The following is a 23277-nucleotide window of genomic DNA, read 5'->3' on the forward strand; positions in this document are numbered from 1 at the left end:
AGTTGAATAGCACAATAGCTAAATGGTTCAGGCTTTGGAGTCAGTCCTGGATTTGAATTCCAGCTTTTCTACCTGCTTACTGTGTCATGATGGGCAAGTTATTAATCCTATAAGGTAGGTGTCTTTTTCACTCCATTGAAAAAGAAAGGTTCTAGTTACTTAACCTTTCTTTTTCAATGGAGTGAAAAGGACACCTGTCTTATAGGATTAATATCAGGCTTAAATGGAAAAGACATATGCAAAGCATCTGATGAAAGCAGTCACTAAATGGGAGATCTTTTTATTGTTAAAAAAAAGGAAGCAATGAAAAGTATCTGCTGCAGTCAATAAATAAATAACTATATGTGTTAGGGTTCTCCAGAGAAGCAGAACCAATAGGATATATATAAATATAGAAAAAGATTTATTATAAGGAATTGGCTCACATGATTATGGGGGCTAAGAAGTCCCAAGACCTGCAGTCAGCAAGCTGGAGACCCAGGAGGGCCGATGGGGTAAGTTCCCATCTGAGAACTGGCCGGCTCGAGACACAAGAAGAGCCAGTGTGTCAGTTTTGAGTCCGATGTTCCAATCAAGGCAGTCAGGCAGGAGCAGTTCCCTTTTTGTTCTATTCGGGTCTTCAATCAATTGAATGAGGACTAACTACATTAGAGAAGGCAATCTGCTTTCCTCAGTCTGTGGATTCATATGTTCATCTCATCCAGAAACACCCTCCCAAACAAAGAATAATATTTGATCAAATGTCCACGAACCCCATGGACCAATCAAGTTGACATATAAAATTAAGCATCACACTATATAGTATATTTCTAGGAAGTAAGAAGCTCTACAAAGAAAAATAAGACAGAATAAGGGAAGAGGGTGATGGGGAGTGCTGGGTAGGATAGTCGTCTGTCAGGGATGCTTTAAAATGTACGTCTCCAGCAAGACTGGGCTAAACGGACACTAAGCGCCCTCTGATTAATGTCGACTCTGAACACGACTGAAATGAACCCCCTGCTCCCCTTCCTTTTTAAAAAATAAATAAATAATTGATTTATTTTTGGCTGAGTTGGGTCTTTGTTGCTGCGCGCGGGCTTTCTCTAGTTTCAAAGAGTGGGGGCTACTCTTCGTTTGAGGTGTGGTGGCTCCATGTTGTGGAGCACAGGCCCTAGGCGTGCGGGCTTCAGTAGTTGTGGCACACAGGCTCAGTAGTTGTGGCTCGCGGGCTCTAGAGTTCAGGCTCAGTAGTTGTGGCTCACGGGCTTAGTTGCTCCACAGCATGTGGGATCTTCCCAGACTGGGGCTCAAACCCGTGTCCCCTGCATTGGCAGGCGGATTCTTAACCACTGTGCCACCAGGGACGCCCTCCCCTTCTGATAGATGGACAGCTTGTAACATTAATATGACAGATATCTAGTGGCCACCCATGTTGCATTATGGGTGAGGATGCCTTCTATGGTGCTAGTAGCATGGTATGATGGAAGAGGCAACCAAACCTTTACAAGACCTGGTGCCCAGTCCTGGCTCTGCCTGAACTGTTCACTTGTCTCTGTGAACCTCAATTTCATTTTCTGAAAATTGAGGACAATCGTGGCTCCCCACAAGAATGTTGTAAGAATCAGAATATGCCAATGTATTGAAAAATCCTTTTAGAACCACTGAGCTCTTTGCAAATGTAAAATGATGTTAACTCTTAAAAAACGAAAACTCTCCTGGGATGTGGCTGAAGCCAATCTTGGAAGCAAGCTCTTAGTTTGGAAACTTGAACTCAACCTTACCAGAGACTTAAGTGAGAAATTGTTCTGTGACCACAGTTTTCCTTCAGATGTCGTGGTTAATGAGTGGCCTAGCTGGATGTTTTGCTAGTGGCACTGAGAAAAATAATTCAGAACCACTAAATGTATCAGACCAGTTGTGGTGAAAATGATCATGAGATTTTCTGAGTGCGTATTGAGATAATGTGAGTAAAAATATTATGTGCTCCCCTTGCATTTAGCTTTGCCTCTGGCATTGGGAAAATATCAAGGAAGACAGGCAAACCTGATACAATCTCCCTGATCCCTAAATAACCGTAATCCACTTTTCCAGTGTGGTAGGGTGGCAGGGCAAGAGGAGAGACCACATTTAATTGAGCCAGCATGGTTCATTTTTCTAGTGCCCTGCTGTAGGTATGAATTATGTGAAAAGAGGAATTCTTTTTTAACAAGTCAATGTACTTTATATTTATTGATGTACTATGTGCCGAGATCTCAGCCAAAGGGAATAAAAACATAAGACACAAATCCCTCACTTCTCAAAGAGTTCTGTCTAGTCAGGGAGATAGAAATGGAAACAAATTATAATAGCCCAGTGTTCTGAGTACAATAAACCATGTACAAATGCAGAGACAGTAAAGAAGAACAGGTAATGAGTCCCATCTGAGGACTGTTGGAAGAGCTTCTTGGAGTTGGTGGAGTGTAACCTGGGCTTTGAAGGATGAATAGGAGTTTACCTGGCAGAAAAAGGCTGCTTCTGTCAATTTTCCCTTTTCTATTTTAATTAACTAAGTTGGTGAATACCCTTCTCCATAAATACATTGTAAATATTTCTATATTAACTATAATTACATCTTTAATTTGAATGCCATTAGAACAAAAGGAATACTATGATATAAAAAGAAGACTTTAAATGGTAATTTCATACAATTCAAACTAAAGTAGCACCTCCAAAGGCCCCCCACACCACTACTCTTTATATTACTGTGTTTATTTCTATAAAGCTCTTTTAAAAGTCTGAAATTATGTTTTGTTAGTCTGTTTCCTCTCACTAAGAATTTAAGCTTCTGGAAGGTAGGAACTTAATTGTATTCTTGGTTGCCCAGAAGAGTGCTTGGGATATAGTAAATATTAAATAAACACATTTTTAATAAGTAAATTTCATACAGGAAATTAGTTAATATGAAATTAATATACATAGGTTTAGTGTAGACTGATTTATCCTGATTCAGATTCCTTGAATTAACTTGTATTTTCAACATAAAATTTCCTCATGATGTCAGTAACACAGTAAAATTGGTGTAAAACTATAGTAAAAGGGACACTTGTCATGTGGGCTACTTAAGTGCTAAGTGCATACATTTGGGAGGGAAAAAACTTATCTAGACAGTGATGCTTGCAAATGGCACATACTACCTGTGGACACAGCAGGGGCAAGTGCTGGGGGGACACTGCCTCATATTAGAGACTTTTCCCCCTGCTTTCTAAATTGATGTAATGTAGGGACCTGATTGAAGTCAGTATATCCTGTGGTTAAGAGCATAGATTTTGGAGATGTATTACCTGCGTTCAGATCAAAGCTTTGCCTCTTCACTGGGTGGCACTCTGGGCAAATCACACAGCCCATGTGTATCATTTTTTTTGGCTGCAAATGGGACTGATAATGATACCTGTCTTATAGAGCTGTTATGAGGACTAAGTCAGTAGATAAGTGTAGAGGGCACAATGTTTAATCTAACGATGTGCATAACTTTCAGATATCCTTATCTTTTACCTACAGTTGGTGTACTACATAATGGGAATTGTTCCTTCTGATTCAATCTGTGACATTCAGAGTGTTGTTTTCATTTGTGATGTAGCCCATGTACTGGGTGCTTTCCTTCAATTGTGGTCAGCTGCCTAGCTTGTTTTTTTTCCTTTTTTTTAGTACTACCTGTATTTTCAGAATTGCATTTTACATAAAGTTCACGTTAAGCCAAGAGCTGAATTAAAATACAGTTCAGGAATTCATTTCCTCTGCTCCTTTGGTTTAACTTTAAATACGATATTGACGGCAAAAAGAATTTATTTCATTTAAAATAATTAATTGGACTAATTTCAGTTTTTGGCTACTATGAATCAAATTGTTATGAACATTTGTGTACAGTTTTTTGTCTGAATGTAAGTTTTCACTTCTCTGGAATAAGTGTCCAAGAGTGTAATAGCTGGATTGTATGGTAATTTTTTGTATACTTTTTAAGGAAACTGCCAGACTGTTTTCAGAGTGGTTGTACCATTTTATATTCCCATGAGCAAAGTGTGAGTGATACCGTTTCTATACATACATACCAGCATTTGTTATCACTGTGTTCTATTTTAGCCATTTTGATAGGTGTGTACAGTGAAATCTCATTATGCTTTTAATTTGCATTTTCCTGAGGGTTAATGATGTTGAATATCTTTTCATGTGCTTATTTGCCATCTGTATACCTTCTATGGTGAAATATTTGTTCAGGTTTTACCCATTTTCTAATTGGATTGTTTGGTTTTATTTACTTGTGAGTTTTGAGAGTTCTTTATGTAACCTAGATACTAATCCTTTGCTGAGTGTGTGGTTTGCAAATACTTTCTCCCAGTCTATAGCTTGTCTTTTCATCTTCTTCATATGAGCTTTCACATAGCAAAAGTATTTTATTTTGATGAAATACAGTTTATCAAACTTTCTTTTTATGTGTTTGTACTTTTGGTGTCGACTCCAAGAACTCTTCTTCTAGACCTACACTCCAAAGATTTTCTTCTACTTTTTTCCTAAAAGCTTTATAATTTTACTTTTTACATTTAAGTTGATGATCCACTTTGAATTAATTTTGGTATAAAATATAGGGTTTAGGTAAAGTTTCTTTCCTTCTTTCTTTCTTTCTTTCTTTCTTTCTTTCTTTCTTTCTTTCTTTCTTTCTTTCTTTCTTCCTTCCTTCCTTCCTTCCTTCCTTCCTTCCTTCCTTCCTTCCTTCCTTCCTCCCTCCCTCCCTCCCTCCCCCTCCCTCCCTCCCTTCCCTTCCTCCCTTCCCTCCCTCCCTCCCTCCCTCCCTCCCTCCCCTCCTTCCCTTCCCTCCCTCCCCTCCCTCCCTTCCCTCCTTCCCTCCCTCCCTCCCTCCCTTCCTTTCTTTCTTTCTTTCTTTCTTTCATGGATATCCAGTTGCTCTCACACCATCTGTTGAAGTATTTTTGAACATTTGTCTAAAATCATATTTAGATGTAAAATCATATAGTTGAGTATATTTGTATGGGTCTATTTTGGCTTTTCTATCCTTTTTCATTGATGGGTGTATCTAACCCTCTGAAATACCCATTACTTATGTACAGTAAGTAGCGTGAATACCCAGTAAAATGATTCCTTCCATGTTGTTTTTCTTTGTCATGACTTTTTAAAAAACTATTATGGGGTCTATGCCTTCCCATATAAATTTTAGAATAAGCTTGTCTATGTCTTAGGAAAACCTTTCTGGGATTTTGATAGGAATTGCATTAAACCTATAGATCAATTTGGGGATAATTGACATTTCTACTATGTTTAGTATTCCTGTCCATGAATATGGTAGCCTTCTCCACTGATTTATGTCTTCTTTGACTTCTATCAGTAATGTAATTTGCAGCACACAGATCTTGCACATGTTTTAAGTATATACCTAAATATTTCATTATCTTTAGAGTAATCATAAATGCTATTAAATTTATTTTTTTCCAGTTGAATGAGTACAATTGTACCTCATTATGGTCTTGATTTTTTTATTATTGTGATCACCAATGTAGTTAAACATTCTCTTCATTCATTTATTAACCATATTATTTATTTCCTATTCTCTGAAGTATCTATTCATGGTTTTTTATGTATTTATATATTCTTGATGCTGATCCTTTTTCAGTTTTTTATATTGTACATGTCTTCTTCCAATCATAACTTATCTTTTTATTTTATTTAAGGTGTCTTTTGATGAACAACTTTAAAAAAATTAATATCACTAAATTTATCAGTATTCTAATTTCTATTCAATTAATTTTCTATCTTACTTTGGAGATATCTAGAATTTTTATCTCCAAGTCAAAATGACTCGAATGAGCTAAGTTAACAGACTATTTTTATTGGAAACAATTTTAAAATGGAAAATACCAGTTTTCGTAGCCCGCTTCTAAGTAAGCAAAGAGAAACTGCTCCCTTTCTAAGACCCTGTCTGCAGTGTATCCAAACAATTAAAAAAATTTAAATTAAAAAGTGAAATAATATCCCCAATAGTTTTGGAAGAAAAAGAAAACTACTTTTCATTTCAGGTAAATTTCCCCATAAAAATTGAGAGAAATAGATTCTTAAAGCTTCTTAAGACTTTAATTTCTCCTGATTATTTCCAAAGCACAAACTAATTTCTACCCCATGACTTCTTGCATTGTTCTGTTTTAGAACTTTTTAGTGTGGTACAGAGGGCTGACTCCTAAGTTAGTGGTGGCTTTGTATTTGGTCATTAAAGAAGGGAGATTTGGTGCCCAAAAATGTAATATATAAACTTTGGATTGAGCTGTATTGTTTAGCTTACATAATGAGTATCTGAGTATTTCCTTGGCAAATACACTTTTTCCCCATCTGGTAAAAGGATCTAGGTATTCCATGAATGTGAAAAAAACCAAGATCCAAGATCGTTTTAACTAAATGTGGCCAGCAGGTACAGAGATATATATTAAACTGAGATATATATTAAACATAGTAGTTCAACTATTTCCCCCACAGGAAAATATATATTCAATTTATTTATGAACACTTCTTTATTTTGCTTTTCACTACATAAATTATATTTTAAATTCTGTTTTATTGTCATTTTAATGTTAGAAAGCAAAGTAAGGATTTGCTGGGCATTTCAAGAAGTTGACATGGACACATATACACACACAATATTCCTGATCTCCAGTCCTAATATGAAAATTCAGCAAAGTTAAGCCATCCTTTGGGAAGCACAAACTGCAGTAAAAAGCACTGCTGGTAAAGATGCTGACAATACTGTGACATTTTTAAGGATTCTTAAACCCATTAAGAATATTCTAGTATTCTGGCTCTGTGTGAATGTAAGTGGTGGTTTTCACCTCATCCAGCACAGACCTACCCCCTTTATTGCAAAGACAGCTGTTTGCCCTTCACATCTTGCCCACGATCACTGTGGGCTAGGACTTTCCCTGAGGGCAAAGCTTAAGGTAGTGCTGCTCCAGCCACCAGGCATCCTTTTCTAGATGCTTATTCTGAAACTTAATTTAAAATATCAATTACTTAAATGACTTTTAGGGATAAAATCTTACTGTCACATAGACCCAATTGTAAAAAGATTTGAATTGGGGGAAATTCTTGGGCTCTATTCCAATTTTCTTCTTCCACAAACCCTTCCTATTTTAGCAAAGGTCTGTGTACCTTTCTTAGATTAAACGCATGGCCCTGCCTTTTCCCTGAATTCAGGAAGCCCATGTTTTCTTCTCTTGTGACTGACTTCCTCTAGCATAGACTTATCAGAATGGGAGAGCCGCCTCTCTGCTTCCTATCTTCCCATCCCTGTTGACTCTCCTACATGGGTGTTGCTAAGACCTTTCCTGGAAAGAAGCTACAGACTAAAACCCAAAACTGGATGCTTTTGCACAGACACTACTTTTTAAACAATGCAGAAGCCTTGAGTTGCCAAGATGGTGTGAACCTACCAGTGTTTTGCTATTTCCAGAACATTGACTCTGCTGCCAGCCATTACCACACTTTTTTTCCTGGTAAAAATGCATTTAAAAGAATGGTTATAAAAATATGGTTGCTTTAATGGAAACTTTATTGTATTCTTAGCACCAAATTATCTGAAAGACTTAAAATAAACTCACTCTTTTAAAAGTTCCAACAGTAACACAGATACTTTTTTGGTCTGTACTTTGCAGAAGTGAAATTTTTCTGTCAAACTCCAGCTGTTGCTGATATTATAATTCTGGTTGATGGCTCATGGAGTATTGGAAGATTCAACTTCAGACTGGTTCGGTCTTTTTTGGAAAACCTGGTTACAGCATTCGACGTGGGCTCCGAGAAGACACGAATTGGTACATCTTCTACCGTTAACAGCAGTCTGCTGCCAGTGTAAAACCACCAGGAAGCTTCTTAAGAAATTTCAAAGATTCTTTACCAAATGGTTTTCAGAATTACAGGTTTAACAATAGTGATATTCCCAAAAGGGCAAGTTTGCATCAATAAATATTTATTTCTACTAATTTTTGCTAATGACAGTGTCACTCAATTAATTATTGAAGACATTTCAATTTTCTGGAAAGCCAAAATCTTCTCTGCCTAATAGTAATAATAATTTTAAAGTTGTCATTTGTTTAAGAATTTATCAGGTAAAAGTTTTCTTTTTATTTAAACAAAATACAGCTGAATCCAGTGAAAGGTTTAACAATTGGGAAATGTTTTATAGTACAAGATAATATTTGCCAAATTAATTCTAGCTGAGATAAAAAGCAAAATAAAAGGTGTAAATCATTGAGCAACATATCCATTTTATTATATAAAGTCTCCTAGTTTCCCTTTTAAATAGCCATAAAGAAAACTCATTCCTTTGGGGAAAAAACCAAAAAGAAACACTATAATGTGTACAGAAGTCAAAATATAATGTTGTCCACATGAAGCTGGTATAATGTTATATACCAATGTTACCTCAATAAAAAAAATTAAATAAATCTAGACCTTTTATCTACAAACATGATCAGACTTTAAAAAAAAAAGCTAAGTACCTGACTGGGTGCTCACTTCTAGATGGCTAGAAAATATATACATTCCTTCAGCTCCCAGCTATGTTGAAAATTCCTTAAATTGATGTCAACAACTCATTTTGAAAGTACATAGTGAGGCAGAGAAAAAAATGTTGCAAAGATTAGGCCCTTCGTCATTCTAGTTTCTTGAATGGTCCACTAGATCTTTGAGTAACCCTTCATTTCTGGGTGGGCTTTCTCATCTTCCTTTTCCAGGTCTTGCACAGTATAGCGGCGACCCCAGAATAGAATGGCACTTGAATGCTTTCAACACAAAAGATGAGGTGATCGAAGCTGTCCGAAATCTACCATACAAGGGAGGAAATACACTAACAGGTATGTTTTTGTCTAGTCCACATTTTGAGCAACATATCTTGCTGAAGAATAGTTTGATTACTTCGTTTTGCCACTTTGCATGTCTTAGCATAGTATTTTTAAACCAAACTAGCATATAAAGTTCTTAGATGGCTCTTTTCTCAAACCTAGCATTAAGAGTTAAAACCTAGACATCTCATCCCTTTTGCTATATGAATATAATGTCCCAGGAAGGGCTTGGTTGAACTAGAAGAGAACCGAGCAGTCCCTGACACTGACAGGCTTTGGTAGCTGTCTTCACCTTTGTCAGTTCATTTTTCTTCCTCTTCACCTGTTTTTCCTCCAGTCATGCTGTCAATTAAATAAAAAAAAATTTCTACCAATTTTCAAGGAAGATATTTTCTTTACCCTTATTCTGCAATCGGTAGTTATCATGGAAATATTTATGGAGCTTTGGCTCACCGATATTTTTGATAAATTAGTACAATCGGCCCTTAGCATCTGCAGATTCGACCAACCAGGGATCAGAAATATTTGGAAAAAAATTCCAGAAATTTCCCAAAAGCAAAACTTAAATTTGTCGCATGCTGGTAACTATTTACAGGCAATTTACATTGTATTAGGTATTATAAGTAATCTAGGGATGACTTAAAGTATCCGGGAGGATGCACGTTTGTTGTATGCAAATACTACTCCATTTTATATGGGGGACATGAGTATCCATGGATTTGGGTGTCACAGGGGGTCCTAGAACCAATCGCCCTGTGTATACCAAGGAACAACTGTAATGTAAGAATATTTAGATTACAATTATCCATGACCCAACCACAAAGAGTTATCACAGGTTTTAACCCTAATACATGCTATTTCCCTCTGTGGGACCACAATGTGGATGCTCGGTTTAAATAATAGAGATGCTGTCATTGAATTTTAAGTAAACCACTGAAATCCTGATAATTGCTTTGCCAATTGGAGGTTTAATCTAACAAATTTTTTGTTAATACAACAAAACTTTATTAAACACAAATCCTATAACAATATTTGGTATTTATTTTTTCTGGGTGAAAAGTGTCACACTCAAAAGGCAGGAGTTCAACTATCGTTTTAGATCTGCCCCTTCTACCGCTATAAAACAGAGAAAGAGAATTTGTGGGGTTTTTTAGATCATCATGAACAAAATTGAAAATGTAGTGATGATATTTGGGACATTTGCTTCTGTGTGGGTATTCTTGCTTCATCCTTAATTATAAAGGTTTAGATTTTCTGGTACACAGGTCTGTCAATATACATTTGATATGAATTCAGTGTTCTTTATGAATGTTAGTTTCAGAAATGATGCACTATTCAGCTATTTTTTATTACCTCTGTTTTGGTGGATTTTAGTTTTTCATCGGATCTGTCAAAGAATAGTTTATTGTAAAAATGAAGATGAAAGTGCACATCTAATAAAAACTCTTTTAACGTTCTAAGTTACTCATCTTGTGGTTACATTTGCAGAATTGGAAGGCTTTTTATTAGAGATGGTTGGTTTGTGTTTATTTTTTTTTGTTTTCTCCTAGGTCTTGCTTTGAACTACGTCTTTGAAAACAGCTTTAAACCAGAAGCGGGAGCGAGGACTGGAGTGTCCAAAATTGGCATTTTAATCACAGATGGAAAATCCCAAGATGATATCATTCCACCATCCAGAAACCTTCGTGAATCTGGTGTAGAACTGTTTGCCATAGGTATTTGTTAATTATGGTCCTGTTTCAACAATGGACACACACACACACGACCACTTAAAACTATATATGATGCAAAGTACGCTCCACTGAAAGCCAGGAGACCTGAACACTTTCAAGTCTTCTTTTTTTTTATTGGAGTACAGTTGATTTACAATGTTGTGTTAGTTTCTGCTGTACAGCAAAGTGAATCAGTTATACATGTACATATATCCACTCTTTTTTAGATTCTTTCCCATATAGGTCATTACAGAGTATTGAGTAGAGTTCCCTGTGCTACACAGTAGGTCCTTATTAATTACCTATATTATAGATAGTAGTGTGTATATGTCAATCCCAATCTCCCAATTTATCCCTCCGCCTCTCCCCGGCCTTTTTCCCCCTTAGCTGTAGTCATAGCCAGTCATTTGATCTGAGCCCAACTTCCTTACATTAAAAATGGAAGTGATGGAACTGATGGATCTTATGGTGTGAGGATCTCTAGGTGAGATACCACACACAAAATGTTGTGAAAAGCATAAAGTGCAACGGTTGGGTACATATTTGTTACCATTTAATTAGTCAAGACTTTTCTCTTTAGTATCACTTTATAGCTATCTCTTCTCTGATAGTGTAGAGAGAAACCAATTTATCATTTTCAAGGAATTAAGGTCTTGTAGTTAAGAAAGCAAAGAATTATAGATATGCAGTATTATTTATTTGAAAATAACCCTTTATAAGGTATCGGTTTGTGGGAAGAATATGTATGACACACACTCAGAATAACTGCAAAATATTTAGTTGATGCAATTTTGCTCTTGATTAAATTATTTACATTTTCTTTGGCGATAGGAAGTCCTTCTATTTAGTAGAGACTGACCAAAAAAAAAAAAAAATTGAGACAATTCTTCTGACTCATTGCTAGATTTGTTACTCAAAATGTGGTTTATAGAATGTTTCATTCGAGAAGTATTTGCTTCTTTGCTGGGTGGCAGGCATTTTGGTGGGTGCTGGAGCATAAATATGAACAAGGCAAAATCCTTACAAAACAAATTCCATCCAAGTCATGATTACCATTTCCTCACTTTTCCGTGCTCTTTACAACAGACTGTTTTGTTTGGAAAGGTGAGAGAGAAAGAGAGATTTGGGGTTTATCTTCTCTAGAATATTCTTAAATGATCCAAACTTGTTGGTTTTAACTAAATGCCATGAAAAGTATTATTGACATTAAGCTCATTGCTTCAGCATGCACTGTTATTTTGCTATTGTGGACACAGATCCAGCTATGCATTTTAAAAGTTATTGTAGAGGTCCGTCAGACAAGGAACATTAGAGAGATTGATTTAATTTTTAATTTTTATTTTTCTATCCTTTTGTTCAACAAAGACAATCCCTGCAGAAGACTTATGCTATTAAGGGATTAATTTATGTGTTTACTCTCTATTCTGTGGTCTCGTTAATGATGAATGGATGAGTTTAAGTGAACTCATTCAGATGTGATTTGGACTTTTTCTCTGGGAATTACCTGAAAATCAGTAGTATTTATTATTTTATAACCCCCTAAAGCAAATAGTTCAGAAACAACCGATGCTTTGTTACTCAATCTGTTGAGGTTGGCAGATAAATTAAATGGCACAGCTGGGCACCTAAGAAGTAATTAATGTTGCCCCAGGTAATCTCTCTTCCTTGCTTCCGTAGTACCCCTTTTTAACATCCTTAGATAATTGCAATGACTGGGATTTTTAAAGAAATGCTCCTTGTTTACTGAAGCCTGGGGAAGAGAAATCTACCTTTACACCCATGAAACCGAATCCTGTGCCTCCCTTTTTCTGTTTCTAATTTCACTGGTAAATATTGACTCATTTTAATGTGTAATCTTCTGAGAGGCAGCTTGAGATAGTAGTTAAGAGCATATGACTTTGGATCTAGACTGCCTGGGTGAAACCCCAGCTGTATACTTACTGGTTGTGCTTCCTTGAGCAAGTGAATCACCCTCTCTGTGCATCAGCTTAGTCATCTGTAGAATGGGAGAAACAGTAACGCCAAACTCATAGGATTGGTTGTGAAGATTAAATGTGTTAATATATAGAAAACATTGAAGTGCTTGGGGCATAGTAAGCACACTCTAACTGTTAGTATCCATGGCTAAGATAGACTAGAAAATTCCAAGAGGGCCAAGGATTTTCTGTCTCAATTTAAGTAAACTAATTTTATAAAAATTTAAACCTGAAGTGCGGATAGTGTTGAGTACTGGTTTAATTACTATTGCTTCTGCAATATTTATGAAAGACAGAAGTTAGTTTCATCAATACATCTTCCTTTAAGATGTACTGAACAAAATTAAGACTTAATCATTTAAAAATGATTTTGAGGGAATTTCCCGGTGGTCCAGTGGTTAGGACAAGCCCTTCCACTGCAGGGAGTACAGGTTCAATCCTTGGTTGGGGAACTAAGATCCCGCATGCCGAGCGGTGAGGCCAAAAAATCATAAAAATTCAAAACTAAAATAAAAATGACTTTGAAAGTGAATTTAAAAAACAATCTGACATGAGATGTGCCTCTTTAAAGTCCAGGTGGAGACTGATGGGTGCAGGTCGGGGTCACTGCAGTTGCTTTTTCAAATGGGGCATGACCGTCATGACCCTCCCTGTTGTCCTCAATGCCAGGGGTGAAAAACGCGGATGAGAATGAATTGCAGGAGATCGCCTCTGAACCAGACAACACTCATGTGTACAACGTCGCCGAATTTGACCTGATGCACACAGTTGTGGAGAGTCTGACGAGGACTGTCTGCTCCAGGGTGGAAGAACAGGACAGGGAGATCAAAGGTACAATGAATGACAGAGCAGAGTTACTCTGCTCATATGGGTATTACTCTGTGCAAAAATCTATCATGGATTATGAAAATTCTTATGATTTTTCACATCGACTTACTAAACAGTCCTTTGTGCTCTCAAGACAGGGATCATCAGAGTAGAAAAGGGAGTATATTGGTAGGTTCCATGGGCTTGTGAGAGGGATACTTTAAATTACTAGATAATATCTCCATGGTGTTGCATTTAGACCATCATGTTTGTTTTTTAATTAAATGTTGGATTTTGAGATCATTGAGCATTCACATGAATTTGTAAGAAATAATGTAGAAAGAGATCATGTATATTTTACCTGTTTCCCTCAATGGTAACATATTACAAAACTACAGTACGATATCACAGTCAGGAAAGTGATGTTCATACAGACAAGATACAGAACATTCACGTCACCATGAGGACCATTTCTGTTATCCTTCTATAGCCACATTCCTTCCCGCCTCCAACATCTTCCTAACCCCTGGCAACCACTAATCTATTCTCCATCTCAAAATACTTTTAATTTTGGAAATGTTATATAAATGGAATTATAAAGTATGTATATGAGGACTGGCTTTTTTCACTCAGGGTTCTTCCCTGGAGATTCATCAAAGTAGTTGCATGTATCAGTAGCTCTTTCCTTTTTATTGCTGCGTTGTATTCCATGGTATGGATGTACCACACTTTGTTTAACAATTCACACATTGATAAACATCTGCGTTCTTTCCACTTTTTGGCTGTTACCAAAAAGGCTGCTATGAACGTTCATGTATAGGTTCTTCTGTGAACATAAGTTTTCATTTCTCTGGGATAATGCCCAGGAGTGCAACTGCTTCATCATATTGTAATTGCATGTGTGGCTTAGTTTTAATTAAGAGGCTGCCAAACAATTTTCCAGGGTGGCTGTCGCATTCTACATTCCCACCAGCAATATATAAGTGAACCAGTTTCTATGCATTGTCACTAACATTTGTTGTTACTGTATTTTATTTTGGTCATTCTGATAGGTGTGGAGTGCTATCTCACTGTGGTATTAATTTTCATTTTCCTGATAGCTAATGAAGTTGAACACCTTTTCACATGCTTATTTGTATTTGTATATCCTCTTTGATGAAACATCTATTCATATCTTTTGCCTGTTTTCTTTTTTTATTTATTTTTATTTTATTTATTTATTTATTTTAACATCTTTATTGGAGTATAATTGCTTTACCATGGTGTGTTAGTTTATGCTTTATAACAAAGTGAATCAGCTATACATATACATATATCCCCATATCTCCTCCCTCTTGCGTCTCCCTCCCTCCCACCCTATCCCACCCCTCTAGGTGGTCACAAAGCACCGAGCTGATCTCCCTGTGCTATGCAGTTGCTTCCCACTAGCTATCTATTTTACATTTGGTAGTGTATATATGTCCATGTCACTCTCTCACTTCGTCCCAGCTTACCTCTCCACCTCCCCATGTCCTCAAGTCCATTCTCTAGGTCAGCATCTTTATTCCTGTCCTACTCCTAGGTTCTTCAGAACCTTTTTGGCTTTTTATTAGATTCCATATATATGTGTTAGCATACAGTATTTGTTTTTCTCTTTCTGACTTACTTCACTCTGTATGACAGACTCTAGTTCCAACCACCTCACTACAAATAACTCAATTTCACTTCTTTTTAACACTGAGTAATACTCCATTGTATATATGTGCCACATCTTCTTTATCCATTCATCTGTCAATGGACACTTACATTGCTTCCATGTCCTGGCTATTGTAAATAGTGCTTCAATGAACAAGGTGGTACGTGACTCTTTTTGAATTATGGTTTTCTCAGGGTATATGCCCAGTACTAGGATTACTGGGTCATATGGTAGTTCTATTTTTACTTTTTTGAGGACCCTCCATACTGTTCTCCATAGTGGCTGTATCAATTCACATTCCCACCAACAGTGCAAGAGGTTTCCCTTTTCTCCACACCATCTTCTGCATTTTTGTTGGTAGATTTTTTGAAGATGGCCATTCTGACCGGTGTGAGGTGATACCACTTGTGGTTTTGATTTGCATTTCTCTAATGATTAGTGATGTTGAGCATCCTTTAATGTGTTTCTTGGCAGTCTGTATATCTTCTTTGGGGAAATGTCTATTTAGGTCTTCAGCCCATTTTTGGATTGGGTTGTTTGTTTTTTTGATATTGAGCTGCATGAGCTGCTTGTATATCTTGGAGATTAATCCTTTGTCACTTGCTTCGTTTGCAAATATTTTCTCCCATTCTGAAGGTTGTCTTTTCATCCTGTTTATGGTTTCCTTTGCTATGCAAAAGCTTTCAAGTTTCATCAGGTCCCATTTGTATATTTTTGTTTTTATTTCCATTACTCTAGGAGGTGGGTCAAAAAGGATCTTGCTGTGATTTATGTCATAGAGTGTTCTGCCTATGTTTTCCTCTAAGAGGTTTATAGTGTCTGGCCTTACATTTAGGTCTTTAATCCATTTTGAGTTTATTTCTGTGTATGGTGTTAGGGAGTGTTCTAATTTCACTGTTTAGAAATTAATTTAGCTGTCCAGTTTTCCCAGCACCACTTATTGAAGAGGCTGTCTTTTCTCCATTGTATATTCTTGCCTCCTTTATCAAAGATAAGGTGACCACATGCACATCGGTTTATCTCTGGGCTTTCTATCCTGTTCCATAAATCTATATTTATGTTTGTACCTAGTACCATACTGTCTTGATTACTGTAGCTTTGTCATTGATTACTGTAGCTTTGTAGTATAGTCTGAAGTCAGGGAGCCTGATTCCTTCAGCTCTGTTTTTCTTTCTCAGTATTGTTTTGGATATTCAGAGTCTTTTGTGTTTCCGTACAAATTGTGAAATTTATTGTTCTAGTACTGTGAAAAATGCCATTGGTGGTTTGGTAGGGATTGCATGGAATCTGTAGATTGCTTTGGGTAGGTCATTTTCACAATGTTGATCCTTCTAATCCAAGAACATGATATATCTCTCCATGTGTTTGTATTGTCTTTAATTTCTTTCATCAGTGTCTTATAGTTTACGCATACAGGTCTTTTGTCTCCTTAGGTAGGTTTATTCCTCTGTATTCTATTCTTTGTGTTGTAGTGGTAAATGGGAGTGTTTCCTTAATTTCTCTTTCAGATTTTTCATTATTAGTGTATAGGAATGCAAGAGATTTCTGTGCATTACTTTTGTATCCTGCTACTTTACCAAATTCATTGATTAGCTCTAGTAGTTTTCTGGTGCATCTTTAGGATTCTCTATGTATAGTATCACGTCATCTGCAAACAGTGAGTTTTACTTCTTCATTTTCAATTTGTATTCCTTTTATTTCTTTTTCTTCTCTGATTGCTTTGGTTAAAACTTCCAAAACTATGTTGAATAATAGTGGTGAGAGTGGGCAACCTTTTCTTGCTCCTGATCTTAGTGTAAATGGTTTCAGTTTTTCACCATTGAGAATGATGTTGGCTGTAGGCTTGTCATATATGGCCTTTATTATGTTGAGGTAAGTTCCCTCTCTGCCTACTTTCTGGAGGGTTTTTATCATAAATGGGTGTTGAATTTTGTCTAAAGCTTTTTCTGCATCTATTGAGATTATCATATGGTTTTTATCCTTCAGTTTGTTAATATGGTGTATCACATTGATTGATTTGCGTATATTGAAGAATCCTTGCATTCCTGGGGTACACCCCACTTAATCATGGTGTGATCCTTTTAATGTGCTGTTGGGTTCTGTTTGCTAGTATTTTGTTGAGGATTTTTGCATCCATGTTCATCAGTGATATTGGCCTGTAGTTTTCCTTTTTTTTGTCGCATCTTTGTCTGCTTTCGGTATCAGGGTGATGGTGGCCTTGTAGAATGAGTTTGGGAGTGTTCCTCCCTCTGCTATATTTTGGAAGAGTTTGAGTAGGATAGGTGTTAGCTCTTCTCTAAATGTTTTATAGAATTCGCCTGTGAAGCCATCTGGTCCTGGGCTTTTGTTTGTTGGAAGAATTTTAACCACAGTCTCAATTGCAGTGCTTGTGATTGGTCTGTTTATATTTGCTATTTCTTCCTTTTTCAGTCTCGTCAGGTTGTGCTTTCCTAAGAATTTGCCCATTTCTCCCAGGTTGTCCATATTATTGGCATATAGTTGCTTGTAGTAATCTCTCATGGTCCTTTGTATTTCTGCAGTGTCAGTTGTTACTTCTCCTTTTTCATTTGTAATTCTATTGATTTGAGTCTTCTCCCTTTTTTCTTTCTTTTTTTTTTTTTTTTTTTTTTGCGGTATGCGGGCCTCTCACTGTTGTGGCCTCTCCCGTTGCGGAGCACAGGATCCGGACGCGCAGGCATAGCGGCCATGGCTCACGGGCCCAGCCGCTCCGTGGCATGTGGGATCTTCCCGGACCGGGGCACGAACCCGTGTCCCCTGCACTGGCAGGCGGACTCTCCACCACTGCGCCACCAGGGAAGCCCTCCCTTTTTTCTTGATGAATCTAGCTATGGTTTATCAATTTTGTTTATCTTCTCAAAGAACCAGCTTTTAGTTTTATTGATCTTTGCTATCATTTCCTTCATTTGTTTTTCCTTTATTTCTGATCTGATCTTTATGATTTCTTTCCTTCTAACTTTGAGGGTTTTTGTTCTTCTTTCTATAATTGCTTTAGATATAAGGTTAGGTTGTTTATTTGAGATGTTTCTTGTTTCTTGAGGTAGGATTGTGTTGCTATAAACTTCCCTTTTAGAACCGCTTTTGCTGCATGCCTTAGGTTTTGGGTAGTCATGTTTTCATTATCATTTGTCTCTAGGTATTTTTTGATTTATTCTTTGATTTGTTCAGTGGTCTCTTGGTTATTCAGTAGTATATTGTTTAGCCTGCATGTGTTTGTATTTTTTACAGATTTTTTCCCTGTAATTGATATCTAATCTCATAGCGCTGTGGTCAGAAAAGATACTTGATATGATTTCAATTTTCTTAAATTTACCAAGGCTTGATTTGTGGCCCAAGGTATCATCTATCCTGGAGAATGTTCCATGAGCACTTGAGAAGAAATTGTATTCTGTTGCTTTTGAGTGGAATAACCTATAAATATCAATTAAGTTCATCTTGTTTAATGTATCATTTAAAGCTTGAGTTTCCTTATTTATTTTCATTTTGGGTGAGCTGTCCATTGGTGAAAGTGGGGTGTTAATGTCCCCTACTATGATTGTGTTCTGTTAGTCTCCCCTTTTATGGCTGTTAACATTTGCCTTGTGTATTGAGGTGCTCCTATGTTGGGTGCATATATATTTACAATTGTTTTATCTTCTTCCTCGATTGATCCCTTGATCATTATTTAGTGTCCTCCTTTGTCTCTTGTAATAGTTTTTATTTTAAAGTCTATTTTGTCTGATATGAGAATTGCTACTCCAGCTTTCTTTTGATCTATTTGCATGGAATATCTTTTTCCATCCCCTCACTTTCAGTCTGTATGTGTCCCTAGGTCTGAAGTGGCTCTCTTGTAGACAGCATATATATAGGTCTTGTTTTTGTATCCATTCAGCCAGTCTATGTCTTTTGGTTGGAGCATTTAATCCAATTACATTTAAGGTAGTTATCGATATGTATGTCCCTAATAACATTTTCTTAATTGTTTTGGGTTTGTTATTGTAGGTCTTTTCCCTTTCTTTTGATTCCTGCCTAGAGAAGTTTCTTTAGCATTTGTTTTAAAGCTGGTTTTGTGTTCTGAAATATCTTAGCTTTTGCTTCTTTGTAAAGGTTTTAATTTCTCCGTCTAATCTGAAAGAAATTCTTGCTGTGTAGTGTAATCTTGGTTGTAGCATTTTCCCTTTCATCATTTTAAATATTTCCTGCCACTCCCTTCTGGCTTGCAGAGTTTCTGATGAACGATCAGCTGTTAACCTTATGGGGATTCCCTTGTATGTTAATTGCTGCTTTTCCCTTGCTGCTTTTAAGATTTATTCTTTGTATTTAAATTTTGATAGTTTGATTAATATGTGTCTTGTCGTGTTTCTCCTTGGATTTATTGACTGTTTCCCATGTTAGGGAAGTTTTCAACTATAATCTCTTCAAATATTTTCTCAGTCCCTTTTTTTTCCTCTTCTTCTGCTGGGATCCCTATATTTCAAATGTTGGTGCATTTAGTATTTTCCCAGAGGTCTCTGAGATTGTTCTCAATTCTTTTCATTCTTTTTTCTTTATTCTTCTCTGCTTTAGGTATTTCTACTCTTTTGTCTTCCAGATCACTTATCCCTTCTTCTGCCTCAGCTATTCTGCTATTGGTTCCTTCTAGAAAGTTTTTAGGTTCATTTATTGTGTTGTTCATCACTCTCTGTTTGCTCTTTAGTTCTTCTAGTCCTTGTTATACGTTTCTTGTATTTTCTCCATTCTATTTTCAAGATTTTGGATCATCTTTACTATCATTACTCAGAATTCTTTTTCAGGTACACTGCCTATTACCTTTTCATTTGTTTGATCTGGTGGGTTTTTTACCTTGCTCCTTCATCTACTGTGTATTTGTCTGTCTTCTCATTTTGCTTAACTTACCATTTTTGGGGTCTCTGTTTTGCAAGTGGCAGGTTCGTATTTCCTGTTGTTTTTGGTGTCTGCTCCCAGTGGTAAGGTTGTTTCAGTGGGTTGTGTAGACTTCCTGGTGGAGGGGACTGGTTCTTGTGTTCTGGTGGATGAGGCTGGATCTTGTCTTTCTGATGGGCAGGACCTCTTCCGGTTGTGTGTTTTAGGGTGTCTGTGAATTTATTATTATTTTAAGCAGCCTCTCTGCTAATGGGTTGTGTTGTGTTCCTGTATTGCTAGTTGTTTGGTATAGGGTGTCCAGAACTGTTGCTTGCCGGTCATTGAATGGAGCTAGGTGTTAGCGTTGATATGGAGATCTCTGGGAGAGCTTTCACCATTTAATATTATGAGGGGCCGGGAGGTCTCTGCTGGACCAATGTCCTGAACTCAGCCCTCCCACCTCAGAGGCTCCTGTCTGACACCTGGCCAAAGCACCAAGACCCTGTCAGCCACACAGCTTAGAGGAAAAGGGAGAAAAAGAAAGATAGAAAAAAAGAAAAATATAAAATAAAGTTATTAAAATAGAAAAACTTTATTAAAAATAAAAAATAATTTTAAAAAAGAGAGAAAGAATAAAGAGAGCAACCAAACCAAAAAACAAATCCACCAATGATAAAAAGTGCTAACGAGTATACTGAAAAAAAAAAAAGACAGTCAGAACCCTGGGACAAATGGCAAAAGCAAAGCTATACAGAGAAAATCACAGAAAGAAGCATACACATACACACTCACAAAAGGAGAAAAAGGAAAATGAAATATATATATATATATATATAAAACAAAATTAAAAAGGAAGAGAGCAACTAAATCATTAAACAAATCTACCATTGATAATAAGCTGTAAATACTAAACTAAGATAAACATAAAACCAGAAACAAATTAGATGCAGAGAGCAAACCCCAAGTCTACAGTTGCTCCCAAAGTCCACCGCCTCAATTTTCGGATGAATCATTGTCTATTCAGGTGTTCCACAGATACATGGTACATCAAGTTGATTGTGGAGATTTTATCCACTGCTTCTGAGGCTGCTGGGGGAAATTTCCCTTTCTCTTCTTTGTTCGCGCAGCTCCTGGGGTTGAGCTTTGGATTTGCCCCGCCTCTGTGTGTAGGTCGCCTGAGAGCGTCTTATACCTTTTGGGAAATCTGAGGTATTCTGCCAGCATTCAGTAGGTGTTCTGTAGGAGTTGTTCCATGTGTAGATGTAGTTTTGATGTATTTGTGGGGAGGAAGATGATCTCCACATCTTACTCCTCCACCATCTTGAAGCCGCCCCCCCCTTGCCCATTTTCTAACTCGACTTTTTTGGGGGTTGTTTTTTGTGTTAGTTTTTAACTGTTGAGCTTTGAGAATTCTTTATATTTTAGGTAATAATCCTTTGTTGGATATGTGGTTTGTAAATATTTTCTCTCAATCTATTGCTTATCTTTTTATCTGTTTAACAAGGTCTTTTGCAGAACAAAAGTTTTAAATTTTGATGAAGTCCAGTTTATCTGTTTTCCATTTTATGATTAGTGCTTTTCATGTCAAGTCTAAGAACTCTTTACCTGGTGTTAGATTCCCAAAGATTTTCCTTTTTATTTTTTTCCCAAAAGTTTTATATTTTACATTTAAATCTATGATGTGAGTTAATTTTTTGTTTGAAGTTTAGTTTAAGATTCCAGCACTACTTGCTTAAAAGGCTGTATTTCTGCCATTGAAATTACCTTGCAACTTTGTTGAGTATCAGTTGGAGACATTTGTGTGTGTTTATATCTTGGGTCTCTTTTCTTTTCCATTTGGTCTATGTGTCTAACCGCCTTCCAATGTCATACGGTCTTGATTTACTGTAGCTATATAGTAAGTCTTAAGATTGGATAGACTGAGTTCTCCTGTTTGATTATTCTTTTTCAAAATTGTTTTTGCTATTATACTTCCTTATCATCCATGTAAGTGTTAGAATAATATTTATATAATACTTATATTTTATATTTAATTTATATAATAATCTAATATAAATATTAGAATAATTTTTATTCTACAAAAAGGCTTATTGGAATTTTGATAGGAATTGCATTAAATCAATTTTCAATTATCAGATATCAACTTAGGAATAATTGACATCTTTAATCTGTTGATTCTTCTAATCCATGAACATAGCAAATCCCTCCATTTGTTTAGATATTCTTTGAGTTCTCCATCAGCATTTTGTAATTTTTAGGATGCAAGTTCTATACAGATTTTGTTCTACTTACATTTAGTATTTAATTTTATTTTGAGAAATTTTAGTTGTGTTTTTAATTTTGGTGTTCACATTTTCATTGCTAGTATATACAGATATAATTATATTTTTGTATATTTACCTTGTACCTGCTGACCCTATTATTTGAAATAATTAATTATTTATAGGAGTTTTTCTCTAGATTTTTTGAGATTTTCTATGTAGAAAGTCATATTATTTGCAAATAGTGATAGTTTTATTTCTTTCCTTTTGATTTCTGTGGTTTTTATTTCCTTTTGTTGCCTTATTTCACTGGCTAAAACTTCTAATATTGTGTTAAATGTGATGAGAATGAGTATTGTTGCCTTATTCTCCATCTTAGAGGGAAAGCGTCTGCTTTTCAAGTGATTGGTCCATTTCCTAGAACTTGTAGAATTCATGTGTGTAGAGTGGTTTATAGTATTCCCTTATTCTTTTGATGTCTGCAGGGTCCATAGTGATAGCTCCTGTTTCCTCCAAGATATTGGTAATTTTTGTCTTCTCTTTTTAAATTTTTCTTTCAGGCTTGCTAGATGTTTGCATTTTTTTCAAAGAACTGGTTCTTGGTTTCATAGAACTTCTTTATTTTTCTTCTTTTTTTTATTTCATTGATTTCTGCTCTTTCATTTTCCTCACTTTGCTTGTTTTGGGTTTATTTTGCTTTCACTTTTCTAGATTCTTTAGATGGACTCTTAGATTATTGATTTGAGATGCTTTCTCTTTTATAATGTAATTACTTAAATGCTTTAAATTTCCTTCTCAGCACTGCTTTAGCAATGTCCCTAAATTTTGATATGTTGTATTTTCATTTAATTCAATTTAAAATATTTTTTAGTCTTGACATGTCCTCTCTGACCCATTGATTATTTAGAAGTGTGTTATTCATAGTTTCCAAGTGCTTGGGCTTTTTTATGTTATCTTTCTGTTATTGGTTTCTAATTTTATTTCATTGTCATCAGAGAACACACTCTGTATGATTTCCATTGTTTTAAATTTTCTGAGGTTTGTTTTTTGGCCCAGGATATGGTTTATCTTGGTATATGCTCTGTAGGTGCTTGGAATGGATGTGTATTCTGCTGTTGTCACATGCAATGTTCTATA

General features: G+C 36.1%; 1 protein-coding gene across 6 annotated transcripts in view; it reads left to right on the forward strand.

Moving 5' to 3' along the window:
- Positions 1-23277, forward strand: part of COL14A1 (collagen type XIV alpha 1 chain) — a 267412-nt gene that overhangs the window by 80629 nt on the left and 163506 nt on the right. For all 6 annotated transcript variants that reach the window (XM_073794695.1, XM_019932069.3, XM_019932070.3 and 3 more), the window contains 4 exons: positions 7665-7820; positions 8742-8861; positions 10400-10564; positions 13207-13368. In XM_073794695.1, the coding sequence (XP_073650796.1) occupies positions 7665-7820; positions 8742-8861; positions 10400-10564; positions 13207-13368 (603 nt within the window). The remainder of the gene's footprint in view (positions 1-7664; positions 7821-8741; positions 8862-10399; positions 10565-13206; positions 13369-23277) is intronic.

The sequence above is a fragment of the Tursiops truncatus genome, chromosome 17 (assembly GCF_011762595.2).
Source record: "Tursiops truncatus isolate mTurTru1 chromosome 17, mTurTru1.mat.Y, whole genome shotgun sequence".
NCBI classification, from domain to species: Eukaryota; Metazoa; Chordata; class Mammalia; order Artiodactyla; family Delphinidae; genus Tursiops; species Tursiops truncatus.